This window comes from Colletes latitarsis, chromosome 6 (genome assembly GCF_051014445.1).
Source record: "Colletes latitarsis isolate SP2378_abdomen chromosome 6, iyColLati1, whole genome shotgun sequence".
Classification (NCBI taxonomy): Eukaryota; Metazoa; Arthropoda; class Insecta; order Hymenoptera; family Colletidae; genus Colletes; species Colletes latitarsis.
The window spans coordinates 7,523,758-7,537,650 of record NC_135139.1 but is presented as its reverse complement, the minus strand read 5'-3'; the positions used below and the strand labels follow the sequence as shown (position 1 = coordinate 7,537,650).

At 32.0% G+C, this 13,893-nt stretch overlaps 1 protein-coding gene across 4 annotated transcripts in view; it reads left to right on the top strand.

The window, feature by feature from the left end:
* Positions 1-13,893, top strand: part of LOC143342733 (uncharacterized) — a 164,410-nt gene that overhangs the window by 110,438 nt on the left and 40,079 nt on the right. For all 4 annotated transcript variants that reach the window (XR_013079855.1, XM_076766913.1, XM_076766914.1 and 1 more), the window contains one exon: positions 7,863-7,988. Coding sequence is in view for 3 of the 4 variants with exons in the window: in XM_076766913.1 (XP_076623028.1) it covers positions 7,863-7,988 (126 nt within the window). In the remaining variant the exon portion in view is untranslated. The remainder of the gene's footprint in view (positions 1-7,862; positions 7,989-13,893) is intronic.

Sequence of the window (13,893 nt, the reverse complement as noted above, 5' to 3'; positions counted from 1 at the left end):
TTTTCCATGAGTTCGGAATTATGTTCATCACTGTTTAAAATCGCACATTTACGTAATCGGATCCAGATTTCGTGATTATTAATATTCTAAAATATTACTTCTCATGATTTAATCAAACATATATTTTATTCATTAACGAGAACGAATTAATCGTATGAAATGTAAGTACGATATAAAATGTAATATATAAAACATAAATGGAAATGTATTATTTAATTATATATAAATTTTAGATTTATTAATCGTGAATTTATAAGTTCAAACCATCATGAAACATATATTATACTTTTTATATTTATGCTTCTGCTTTCGTACAATCAATTCGTAGATTTATCAATTTACGCTCGAAGGAAACTGGATTTAGGTCAAAAACGTTTGTGTTTGTCCATGTTAATGAAAGGGTGTTCGGCCATCCCTGGGAAAAATTATAATGGGAGATTCTAGAGGCCAAAATAAGACGAAAATCAATGATACTAATTTGTTGATTGAGGCTTCGTTAAAAAGTTATAGAAATATTTCCGATTACACAGTATATTTTCGGTAAAGAATTTTTTTCTCGAAAGTGGGTAGGATTTCGGGGGTATGTCTATTCACCAAAAATTATTGCAATTGACCCTCGCAACCGAAAATAATTTTTGCAGAACGATTTGAGATTATTCTTTTTCGCCGAAAAAATTCAGCACCTACCCCCTGTCGATTTTTCTTAAAAATTCATTTTTCATGTTTCATTTCTTTGGTTGGCGTTCTACAGAAAAGTTATCTAATCCTTTTTTGTAGGTATCCAAAAGCCCTAGTTCAGAAAAAAATTTCAATGAGATACCGTTACTATTGTAGGAGTTATGGCCGTTTGAAAATTGGACCAGTTTTAAGGGGGTTTTCTCACTTTACGGAGTCAAGGAACAACTTTTCAAATATTCTTGGAATTTCTACATATTCTTCGCCAAAATACGCGTTATTTGCCTTTTTAAACATTAAAATCCTCCAATCCGTTCAGGAGTTATGATATTTTAAAGATTCGCGTGAAAATTCAGATAGACATTTCAGGCCTCAGATTACATTTTTGGTAAAGAATTTTTTTCTCGTAGGTGTGTAGGATTTCGGGGGTATGTTATTCATCAAAAACAATTGAAATTAACCACTGAAACTAAAAATAATTTTTCCAGAATGATTTGAAATTTTTTTTTTCGTTGAAAAATTTACCCCCTGTCGATTTTTCTTAAAAATTCATTTTTGATTTTTAGTTATTTTGTTTGACGCTCTAGAGACAAGTAGTCTAATACTTTTTTGTGGGTACCCATAAGCTCTAGTTCAGAAAAAAGTTTCATTGAAATATATTCACTATTGCAGGAGGTATGGCTGTTTGAAAGTTGGACCATTTTTATGTAGTTTTTCTAACTTTACGAGGTCAAGGAATAACTTTTCAAATATTTTTAGAATTTCTACATATTCTTCGCCAAAATACGCGTTATTTGCCTTTTTAAACATTAAAATCCTTCAATCCGTTCAGAAGTTATGACGTTTTAAAGATTCCCATGAAATTTCCAGGGTACATTCTAGTCATTCATTATATCTTCGTTTGGGAATTTTTTTCTCGAAAGTGCGCAGGATTTTGAGGGTATGTCTATTCACCAAAAATGGTTGTAGTAAACCCCTGCAACTAAAAATAATTTTTTTTAGAACGATTTGAAACACGTGAAATTTCAGGGGAATCATTCATTCATGATCAGACATATTTTCGGTAACGAATTTTTTTTTCGAATCTGTGTAGGATTTCGGGGGTATATCTATTCACCAAAAATGATTGTAATTCAGCCTCGCAACCAAAAATAATTTTTTCAGAATGATTTGAAATTTATTAGTTTAATTTTTAATAACTATTTAACGAAGCCTCAATCAAGAGATTGATATTCTTGATTTTCGTCCTATTTTGGCCTCAGGGGTGGCCCAACACCCTGTGTATATTTGATTAAACCATGAAAAGTTGTGCTTAAGACTATTATACTGATTGTTTTTAATGAAAATTTGATAGAAAGTTGGTCGAAAAACGAGGAATAAATCGTGTGAATTTCAAATAACTGCGGTGACTCGTTTTTTGAAAATGCGAGGTCAAAGGAAGGGTGATATTTAAAATTTTGAGGCTTGACTACCACCTTGAGGGCAAATAACGGAAGCACGGCAATGTCCCCGATATCGCTGGAAATCCCTTTTCCAATTTCGCGGGAAATATAACGGACGGTAACTCTGTCCGACGCGTTGTTACGTCTTTCGTGTACGTTGGCGAAATAAAGCGATGTAATCTGAAACGAGGAAAATATCGTGCGTTTGTTGTCGCGTGAGTTGCTAGGGGAGAATTGCAAAAATCGTTCCACTATTTTATCTTTTACAACCGGTCCGGTACAACTCGAAAGCCTGTTATTCATTTCTCTTTGTAAATCCTCGATAATTCAACAAATAAACAGAAGTGAACTCGTAGCTGCGCAGTTAGCCGCTTAGCGTTTACAACTCGAATCTATAAAAATTGACCTCTATAACTCGAAACGTAATACGTACATCAACTTTTTCACATATAGATACCTTGATGACCCGTGGAATTTTAACGGTTCAGACACCAGTCGACTATAATTTGCTTCTGTTCTTTTTTAGTCATTTTTATTCTATATTTTATGGTGCGGATTTGGACCAGTGATTGAACAAAACTGTTCAAAATATGTATTTATGAAATGACTGGAAATTTTTAACTGTTCTCATTTCTATTCCAAGAAAACAGTAATAACGTGAAATGTATTCACTGAAATTTTTATGTATTCTTTTATATTTTTAAGTCAGAATAAATGAAAATGACAGTAATTTGATCACGTTAATGGGGTCAGAGATAAAATCGGTATCACAAGTAGTACGAAAACTGGCATTTTTATAGTATTAGGCTGTCACTTAGCTATGTTATTTTCGCCTTGTTTTTGGTAATATTGGAACGAACATTAGTCAAGTGATATTGGAAAATATTCTATTCCTAAAACTAATCTCTGTGAATACGTATACAATAATAAAATTCTTTGTTTATTCAATTTTCCTGTTATTTTTAGTCAAAAATCTATTTTTTTCTTTCACGTTTATTCTATTTTTCATTTTTTCAATAATTCTAACTGAAAGAAAATGCTCTAAACTTTTATATTTTACCTTATAATATCTGTATGTTCTTTCAGAACATTTTCTAGTCGAATAAAAAAATAACTGTTAAAATTGAATTAGTATCAATAGAAAAGAAAATACACGCAAGCGAATAAAACAAGGTTTTTTATTATTCACTATATTTGTAATAAATTAAAATTGAGGATAATTAAAATTTCATTTTGTATTTTCACAATTTCCATTTATTACAGTTTGGAGCTAGTTCATTGTTCGTTGTTATAACAATCAATTATAAATGCTCATCGAATAAGGTTGACTTGCAACGAAATTGCACGTATATATTTACATATATTCACCGTTGAAAATGTCTTTTCATACTGATAGGTTCTGTCAAACATTTAAATTAATTCATGTAAATACACTCACGGCAATATACGGGCGAATGGGCAGAGCTGCATCATGTTAATATTACTTTATGGATATTGGAGCAGCAATCGTTGCTTTCGACCAACTTTCTAGATTACTTTAATAGTATTAAATAAAACTTAACAAGCAATGCGAATGATATATTATAAATGTATATAAGGTAAAAAGTGTACGGAGTTTTGCTTTGTAGATCTAGAGAAAAATAATAATAATAATGCATTCAGAAATTTTCCTAATTTCAAACGGTTATCATTTAAGAGAAATATTTTTTAATTTTTGATTTCATCAAATGAAACGTAGTTGCTGCTCTACACTAAGGTGTGAAAATCCAGAGCTACTATTGTCCAAATTATGTTCTGAACAAAAATGATACAATATGAGCATTGGTATAATAGTACTACATAAAATATAAAAGTACTAATAACGAAATATAGATTGGAAGGTAAATTTCAGTAAACACAAATTTTCAACTGTACTCACCCTAGTATAAAATATTGTAAAGTAGTTTTTTGTGCTGATTGTTCGTAGGTCATATCATTGTTTCAATGCTTTAATTGATACATACTGACACTATTATTAAATCAGACTTAAAAAATGTAAATAATGAAATTAAATTTCTATGAATCAGACGGAGAGGCATTTGCAGGGAAACGAAATCGAGTTGGCGAGTATGTACATCGAAGTTGGCGCATAATTGTTGTTTATGCATAAGTGAAAATTAACATTTTCTCGCTCGACACAGAGGTAAAACGTAATAGTATCGTCTCTCGTTTGCTCTGGCGCGTACGCATGCAGCTTCATTGTGAAACGTTAGCAAACCGAGCACGAGGCGGTCGGTTGTGATAAATTTATAAATCGTTAGAGAACAGAATTCGTGATTCAGTTCGCGTACCCGTGACGGTTTAGAGCTCTTGTGTTTTTAATGCGTGAAAGGAGAACTTTATTTCGTACTCTGCCTAACATTGGGAACATTAAAATAATTAAAGCAGAAACTTTTGTTTGCATTGCTTTCACGATCGCATCTATAAACAGACTCAGTTTTGCATATAATTATTGGATATTGAGAACTTTATTATTTTCAGGCTGTTTAATTTATCATGTACGTTAAAATATCTGTGTTATTTCTGCTAATACGGAAAAATGTGACGGGACAAATTTGTTTGATTCAAAGGACACTTTTTCGAGTATTGGCAAACGTTACGGGATTATCCACGATAAATCGCTACTCACACTTTTATATCGTATATAGACTATAGTGACCCACTTTTATAAAAGTACATTACATTCGTATAGTAACAATAAGCATTGGTGATAAATCATGTCACACTTAGAGTGGGTGTAAAAAGTATTCGTACAGTGACTAATAACGACTAAAATGCTGAATAATAATGTTTATTAAATGATATTTTTTCAACAAACATATTACATGTATTCTCCAAAGTCTGTAGATCAATAATATCAAATAAATAAAAAAAATATTCATATTGTTTATACAGGGTGTTCGGCCATCCCCGGGAAAATTTTTAATCGGAGATTCTAGAGACTAAAATAAGATGAAAATCAAGAATATCAATTTCTTGATGGAGGCTTCATTAAAAAGTTATTAAAAAATTAAATTGAAAAATTTCAAACCATTCTGAAAAAATTATTTTTGGTTGCGGGGCTCAATTATAAGCATTTTTGGTGAACAGACATATCCCCGAAATCTTACCCACTTTCGAGAAAAAAATTCATTACCGAAAACATAATGTCTGATCATGAATGAATGATTCCCCTGAAATTTAATGTGTTTCAAATCATTCTAAAAAAATTGTTTTCGGTTGCAAGGGTCGATTAAAATCATTTTTGATGAATAGACATACCCCTGAAATCTTACGCACTTTCGAGGAAAAAATTCAGGAAGGAGGACTTTTTCGGCGAAATTGAAAAATTTCAAATCGTTCTAAAAAAATTATTTTTAGTTGTAGGGGTCGATTACAATCATTTTTGGTGAATACGCATACCCCTAAAATCTTACGCACTTTTGAGAAAAAAATTCCCAAACGAAGATATAATGTAGTGCTAGACATGTACCCTGGAAATGTCATGGGAATTTTTAAAACGTCATAACTTCTGAACGGGTTGAAGGATTTTAATGTTTAAAAAAGCAAACTACGCGTATTTTGGTGGAGAATATGAACAAATCGCAAAAATATTCGAAAAGTTGGTCCTTGACCCCGAAAAATGAGAAAAACTATATAAAACTGGTCCAATTTTCAAACTGCCATAACTGCTACAATAGTCAATATATTTCAATGAAACTTTTTTCTGAAGTGGATCTCATGGGTACCTACAAAAAAGTGTTACACAACTTTTCTGTAGGGAGTCAAACAAAATTATTAAAAATCAAAAACAAATTTTTAAGGAAAATCGACAGGGGGTAGGTGCCTAAATTTTTCAGCGAAAAAAAAAAATTACAAATCGTTCTAAAAAAATTATTTTTAGCTAGAGGGGTCAATTATAATCATTTTTGGTGGATAGACTTACCCCCGAAATCCTACCCACGTTTGAGAACAAAAATTCGAGAATCTGAAATTTTTTGACAAAATTAAAAAATTTCAAATCGTTCTGGAAAAATTATTTTCCATTACGGGGGTCAATCGCAATCATTTTTGGTCATTAGACATACCCCTGAAATCCTAACCATTTTCGAGAAAAAAATTCGAGAATCTGAAATTTTTTGACAAAGTTAAAAAATTTCAAATCGTTCTGGAAAAATTATTTTCGATTGCGGGGGTCAATTGCAATAATATTTGGCAAATAGACCTACCCCCGAAATCGTACCCTCTTTCTAGAAAAAAATTCAGTACGGATGGAACTTTAAACGTTAATAACTTTTTAACGAAGCCTCCATCAACAAATTAGTATTCTTGATTTTCGTCTTATTTTGGCCTCCAGAATCTCACATTAAAATTTTTCCCAGGGGTGTCGTTACACCCTGTATAAACAATATGAATATTTTATTTATTTATTTCATATTGTTGATCTACAGACTTTGAAGAATACTTGTAATATGTTTGTTTAAAGAATATCATTTAGTAAACATTATTATTCAGTATAAACTATAGTAACACACTTTTATAAAAGTACATTACACTCGTACACTAAGCATTGAGAATTAATTTTTACAAGCTCTTTGGTGATCAAAATTTAAAAATAAGAAGAAATATATAAGGACCCAGTCATCGAACTTACTAAGAAGATGCGAAGGAATTAAATTTTGATTGCTGGTGAATGTGTTAAAAGGCGTAAAGTTATAAATAAATCAACCAAGAACAGTTACAAGTTACACAAGAGCAAGTTACAAGTGACAATTAGAACATTGAACACTTAGCTAAAACAGAACATTGAAAAGTTACACAAGAGCAAGTTACAAGTGACGATCAGAACATCGAAAACTTACGAACAGAACTCAGATACATACTATACGAGAGTGTAATAGAACATAATTAGTACAGATTAGATGTCAGAAATCTACGAACCATTTATATATGTATAATCGTTAACACGTGTATATATATTTATTAATAAATTTCAAGTGTTTGTAAATAGCTATTGGACTTATCTATTTACTAAATAACTCCACGAATCTTGTGGGAGTCTGCATCATCTGTCCACTTACTTTTATCCTTAACTATATGTAGCAGTCAATATGTTAAACATGTCTCTATCGTCTCAAGTCTCATAAACTTTCACAAAACGAACTATTTATATATGCATAATCGTTAACACGTGTATATATATTTGTTAATAAATTTCAAGTGTTTGTAAATAGCTATTGGACTTATCTATTTACTAAATAACTCCACGAATCTTGTGGGAGTCTGCATCATCTGTCCATTTACTTTTATCCTTAACTATATGTAACAGTCAATATGTTAAACATGTCTCTATCGCCCCAAGTCTCATAAACTTTCACAAAACGAACTATTTATATATGCATAATCGTTAACACGTGTATATATATTTATTAATAAATTTCAAGTGTTTGTAAATAGCTATTGGACTTATCTATTTACTAAATAACTCCACGAATCTTGTGGGAGTCTGCATCATCTGTCCACTTACTTTTATCCTTAACTATATGTAACAGTCAATATGTTAAACATGTCTCTATCGCCCCAAGTCTCATAAACTTTCACAAAACCTTCTATGGCATTCCGTGCGTATGAACGAAATTGTATCGACTAAAATTGCTGTCCGCCAGCGTGTAGGTCGCCTACTGTGTTTGCATAATCGCTCTAAGGAGAACTTGATTTTCTGTGCAGACATCGACGAGTGCACGGTCGACAACGGGGGATGCATGGAGGTCTGCGAAAACACGGACGGCAGCTTCTTCTGCGCCTGCGACGGTGATGAGAAAGTGCTGTCATCCGACGGGAAGTCCTGCGTGGGTGAGTTCTCCTAGAGCCAGGGAGAAACGTTCTCCTTGGACCCGTACCGTCTGTTCCTTCCATTTGACACCCGGAGGGCAATGCATCATACGCGCGTCTGGGAAACGCAATATGTCCCGGGCGACGCGAGGGAAATTTCACGAGTACATCGTAATAACGTTATCGCGGGCACACGTATTCGCGAGGCGTTCCAGATAAACGGGGCCGCCCGGTTTTTCCGATTAATTCGTACAACGGTTGAGTAATACGTTCCCTTTATTATGCCATATCCTCGAGACAACGATAAATTCGTCCGTGTTTCTTGCAGCCCGGATTAAATTCACCGCGAGTTCGCTATCGCGTTACGGTTTCAACCCTTAACGGGTCGTGGAATTTTTTTCTTTTTGTCTACTTTGTTCCGTTGAACGTTCGCAGGGCGCGGCGCACAGTGGAGCGGAACCGTCCAAAAACGGTCAATAAGCGGTGATAATTGCCTGAGCGTTTAGTTTACGCGTGTTCTGTTGCTCTTCACAGTTTCGTCTGTCATAAAATATGTTGAGCAAAGATGTTTGACGAAGTTGGCAGAGTGAAGAAACTCCAATAGATTGGCATAGATCGATTTAGAGAACTACTAATATTGAACAGAAGCTGTTGAAACTTTTCTATCATACTATGCAAATATATTTTAGATAATTAACACGTTTGCTACCACGCGTCGGTGATTGTCTATTTTATGTCTGTATATACAAATGGAGTATGGACCATCGATCATCGTTCACATTGTGCAGGACATTACATTCAAAATACTCGATTAATATGTTTTATTTATACGTAATTAAAAGCACTGAGTTAAATATAGTTACTAGAAATGTAGTCTCTGGGGAAACAGTATGATTAATGAGGTCGTGAGATTTGTTTTTTTTTTTAATGCCCTATAAGGAAATTTAAGAAAATATCGATGACTTTAAATTTTCATGAAAAATACCCTTGCAAAGTGAGTAGAAATAAGAAAATAACATTTTCTTTGTTCGAAACCTTGTTTTCGAGAAAATCGACTTTGAAAATTCATAGTGTACTTGAGCACAAGTAGAAATAGTGATTAATGGGCAGACACGCCAGGTAAATCGTATTCGACAAATTTTCAAATTAAATTATCTCAAAAACAAAGTTTTGCACGAGAAAATTGTTTCTTTTTTTCGATTTATTTTTAAACGTAGGATCACCCCTGTCCGGTTGTACTACTCGTCCGGATACACCCTGTATAGCCTTTTAGATACAGTACAACATGTATTTCAATTTCTTAGAAATTATTCATTATAAATAAAAGGGGGGACTCTGATAAAACGGAGTATTTTTAAGTACAAAAATAACATCAACCAAATATGAAAAATAGATAATTGTACAAAGTTTCATTAGAGTCAATTTGTATCATTTACAATGTAATATATGGACAATTAATAAGTGAGTTATATCTCTTTGAAATGCAACATCAATTATAATTTTATAGATTTTATTTTATCATTTACATTCTAATAAATGTGTCCTGTAATTTATAATAGATTCGTAATAATGAAATTGTTACGAATTAATAGAAACGTTAATTATACGGAAATAATTCATATATTGATTATGAAAATAATGTTAGTAAATTATTTATGAACAGTATATAAATTCTTCAATTATTATAAAATCAATTTTATACTTCGTATGCTTGAAAAATATAATTCGTGAACAACAAAGAATAGTTGAATTATATGTCGACGACCGATAAAAGAGGCATTTGCCCCACTGTGCGACGTGTTGTTTTAGACTCTGTTGTTGTGAACAAAGCATTTCTTCGCCAGTGTGAATCTTTTTTATTTATTCCATGAGACGAATGTTTGAATCGACGCTTTCTAATACATTAAACAAAAAGTTGACCCGGCATAAATAGAATATCCAATTATCTCTTTTGCTGTTGCAGACGTGTTCCGGAATAGTAATAACCCACCTGTGTGCTCTGATCAGTGCAAAAGCAAAACAAGTCGATAAAAGTCGTCAATTTAAGTAATTATTGTAAAACATGATATTAACCGTTTTAAGAATAAAGGATGTGTGTCGTAGGTTGTTGAATTTGTCTTCGAACAACCTCTAATCCCGTGCAAAAAGAGACACGATTTCGTGTGGAGAGGTATTGATAACCTTGATGACTTTCGAAGAAACAATTTTCATCTTATTCATATTATTTTAATCGATTCATATATCAGAAAGTGTTTCTAATAAAAGTTGTGATGCTTTTTATAATACAGTGTTCGGCCACCCCTGGGAAAAATTTTAATGTGAGATTCTAGAGGCCAAAATAACACGAAAATCAAGAATAGTAATTTGTTGATTGAGGCTTCGTTAAAAAGCTATTAACGTTTAAAGTTCTGCTTGTAGAACGTCAATCTGCGAACAGCTGCGTACGTGTGATAGTGGCTCTCACTCAGAAAACTGTAAGGCTGTCTATACGTCACTAAGTAGAGTTTCTCACGCTGAGTGAGAACCACTATGGTGCGCACGCAGCTGCACGGAGATTACCGTTCTACAGGCGGAACTTTAAACGTTAATAACTTTTTAACGAAGCCTCAATCAACAAATTGGCATTCTTGATTTTCGTCTTATTTTGGTCTTTAGAATCTCCCATTAAAATTTTTTCCAGGAGTGGCCGAACACCCTGTATATTCATACTGTTTTAAATGGATTTGTGCATTTTTGTATATAGTATTCTACAAAGGTTACTACGGATACTGTTACATTACTCTTAACTCATGTCTGATCTTTATTTCTCTAAGCAATACATTTTTACAAATCTCACGAGCGAGTTAATCGCATAAGTGGTGGATTTATTATAGTTTCAGGAAATACAAGCATTTCTAAACAGTAAACTCACGTACAATTGTCTTCGTTATTTATTACTTAAAAACGACAGACAAAGAAAAAGTATAAAGATTTAATAAATTATCTTACATTCCACGAATATTATGAATGTTTTCAAAGTTACTTAAACATGCAATACAGAAAATGAATAATACAATTCTAAAAATAAATTTGTTTCGCCGATAAAGTTAATTATCTTTTGTTATCGTAAATATTCGAACGTTTAAAATACACGTTTTCATAATAGTTATTCAGAATAAAATTTAATGATCTTCGATAAATTTTCCATCAGCAAGACACTTAATTTTTGATCAATTTCACATCACGTTGGGGAAATATTTTGTAATTCAAACCGTTTAGATAACTCGAAACGGGAAGTACACGATTAGGCCAGTTTCGATAATAATCAGCACATATACCTGACGGAGAATTGGAAATTTAGTTGAACAAATTCGAAACGCGATCGTTACCGACGAATTTGGAATATATTTCCAACGGATTGAGACTTAAGTACTTTAATTATTATTACCATTTTGTTCTACGTCTGTTCGAATTCTTATTGCGCCAGTTTATCTTAGTTTGCATAAACCTATCGTGCAATAAGAAGGATACAAGAAGTTTCGCCGTGAAATTTACATCGTTCAAGAATACGGTAACGTTTTACAAGTTCCTCGTAGAATATGGAATCAAGTGACCCAGATTGCGATTGTTTGCACTGTTCCGACGACTCAAAGTGCGCGGTTATACATTTCTCAGAGAGCCGATAATTGCCGAATTCCATTAAATAACCGATAAGGATAATTTCTTGTATAAATTTGGAGAAAGACGATTTGTTATTATTCCAGTCAGACTTTCGTCTTGGTAAACATTTCAAATAAATTCTTCTTCCATTCTAAAATGAAAAACACGTATATTCTGCAATATTCTACGGTAAATTTTTTCCTTAATAATTCGTTCTTGAGTTTCACACATAGGTAAATTTTATATACGTGTTAAGTAAGTTTCATTTTCGAACTTTTTAATTTATTCGTGAATTATCGTTTACTCGCGATTTCGCTTGTCTGGATTTTAATTTAAAAATGCGAACAGAAGCTGGTTTACGAGCGAATCTAACAGTTTCGATTTCTATTTGGAGAAAAAATTTTCTTAACTTTGACAAAGGGTGAATCTTGAAACAATTATAGAAAGGAAGTTTATTGGTAACTAATTAAGAAAATATTGAAGTAAAAAAATCTTCAATAGAATGCTTTTTTCAATATATATTCCCAAATTACATAATAAAACAATTTATTAATATAATACTAAAGTAATTTAATTTGTTATATTTTCACTATGAGGAAAACAATTGTCATATTTGATTCATAATATATGCTGTATCCAATGAATGTGGTTCGCAATAATAAGCATTGTTAAGGTAACACATTCATTTGTTTACGTTTCTCGACGACCAGCTCGTACATTGTACAATATTTCATGCATAAATTAATATGACACTAGATATTATGTTACTGAATAAATATGTGATTCTATTTAAATAATACAAGGTGACTTTAATTTAACAGTTTCTTTTTCGCGCTCAAAATTCTTCACTTGGTATCAATAAACTTTACTCAAAAATATTTTCATCCCAAATACAATGTGTTGCAGAGTGAAAGAAAGATCAGTGCCGGGTTAAAAATAATATAGTATCGTCGGCGAGAGAAATGTGGACAATGTCGATGAATAATTGCTCAGTCAGAAGTCTTACGAAAGCTGACTAAAATACATATCTGACTCAGTACGACTAGCAACTCCTGCTAAGACTGATTTATTTATCTTTTAATATACAATCTTCGTTGTAAAATTAAACTGAAGTTAAACAGATCCACGAGAATACCTTTAAAAAGAGATATGAAAAAAGAAAAGGAAGGCATATTTTATATGTGACAGCACACAGCCATAGAAAATAAGTAGACCGTGCAGGAGAAATCACAGTATTTCTAAATATAACTATATTTCCGTAATTGTGTTATGATTGAATTTTTTTGTAAATTCGTTCAGCACGTTAGTAAAATTTCATAAAATTTTCCTCGGAAAATATCTCAACGTATTCTCATAATTTATACTTTTGATCCAATATATTTATTTTCATCGATTTAGCCAGAAGTTTCTGCAGAAGGTTTCTAGCATCAGTCAAATTAAAATAAATGTAACGGTACGGTAATTGAAAAATTAGTGACATACATGAGTACAGTAGCATGCCAAGACATGGTATCATACCATTTTTTTGTGAAAACTTCTAAATATGAAATTGTGCAAGGAATTTGTTAATGCATAAAGAGACGTTATACATTACTGGTGACGATGTAACAATAGATATTTATTATTACCTAATATCTATGTGTGCTTATGTATGGGACTACTTGGTTTCATAGTAATTCATCGATAACCTGTTGCTCTATATCAGTATCTTCCAAACTAGGAGACGTAACACTAAAAATATTTAATATGGAAAAACCGAAAATATTTAATATGGAAAAATATACTTTTAAATGTCTCTTATTAATACATTTATTATTAAAACATAGTTACTTGAGGATTTTATTTTCTCTGTATCAAATGTAAATAAACCATTTCGTTTACCCATTCTCAAATTTTAGTTCAAGAAAATTATACAAATATGTTGAATTTTCGTATTAATTGCAGTACATAGGGTGAAAGAAATAACTTAAACATTCTGACGTAAGAAATGTCGGACGTAGCTTGATTTAGAGGACCAATTATTTTGATATACTTCAATGTTCAGTTTAAAGTTATATTTTTTTAGATGGGCTATCGAAATTGTTTTCGATGAAGTATTTTTGTTATCGTTACGCGATAACCCAGGGCAAGATCAGTTCAATAACCTGGATACTCTAAATTTCACATGACCTAGAATGTGAAAAATTCAAAAACGTTTTCCTTAAATAATAAAGCACACTCTATATTTTAAAAAATTTCCTTACTCAGAAGTCATCACAAAAAAATGTTATTGATTTCAGGACGATAT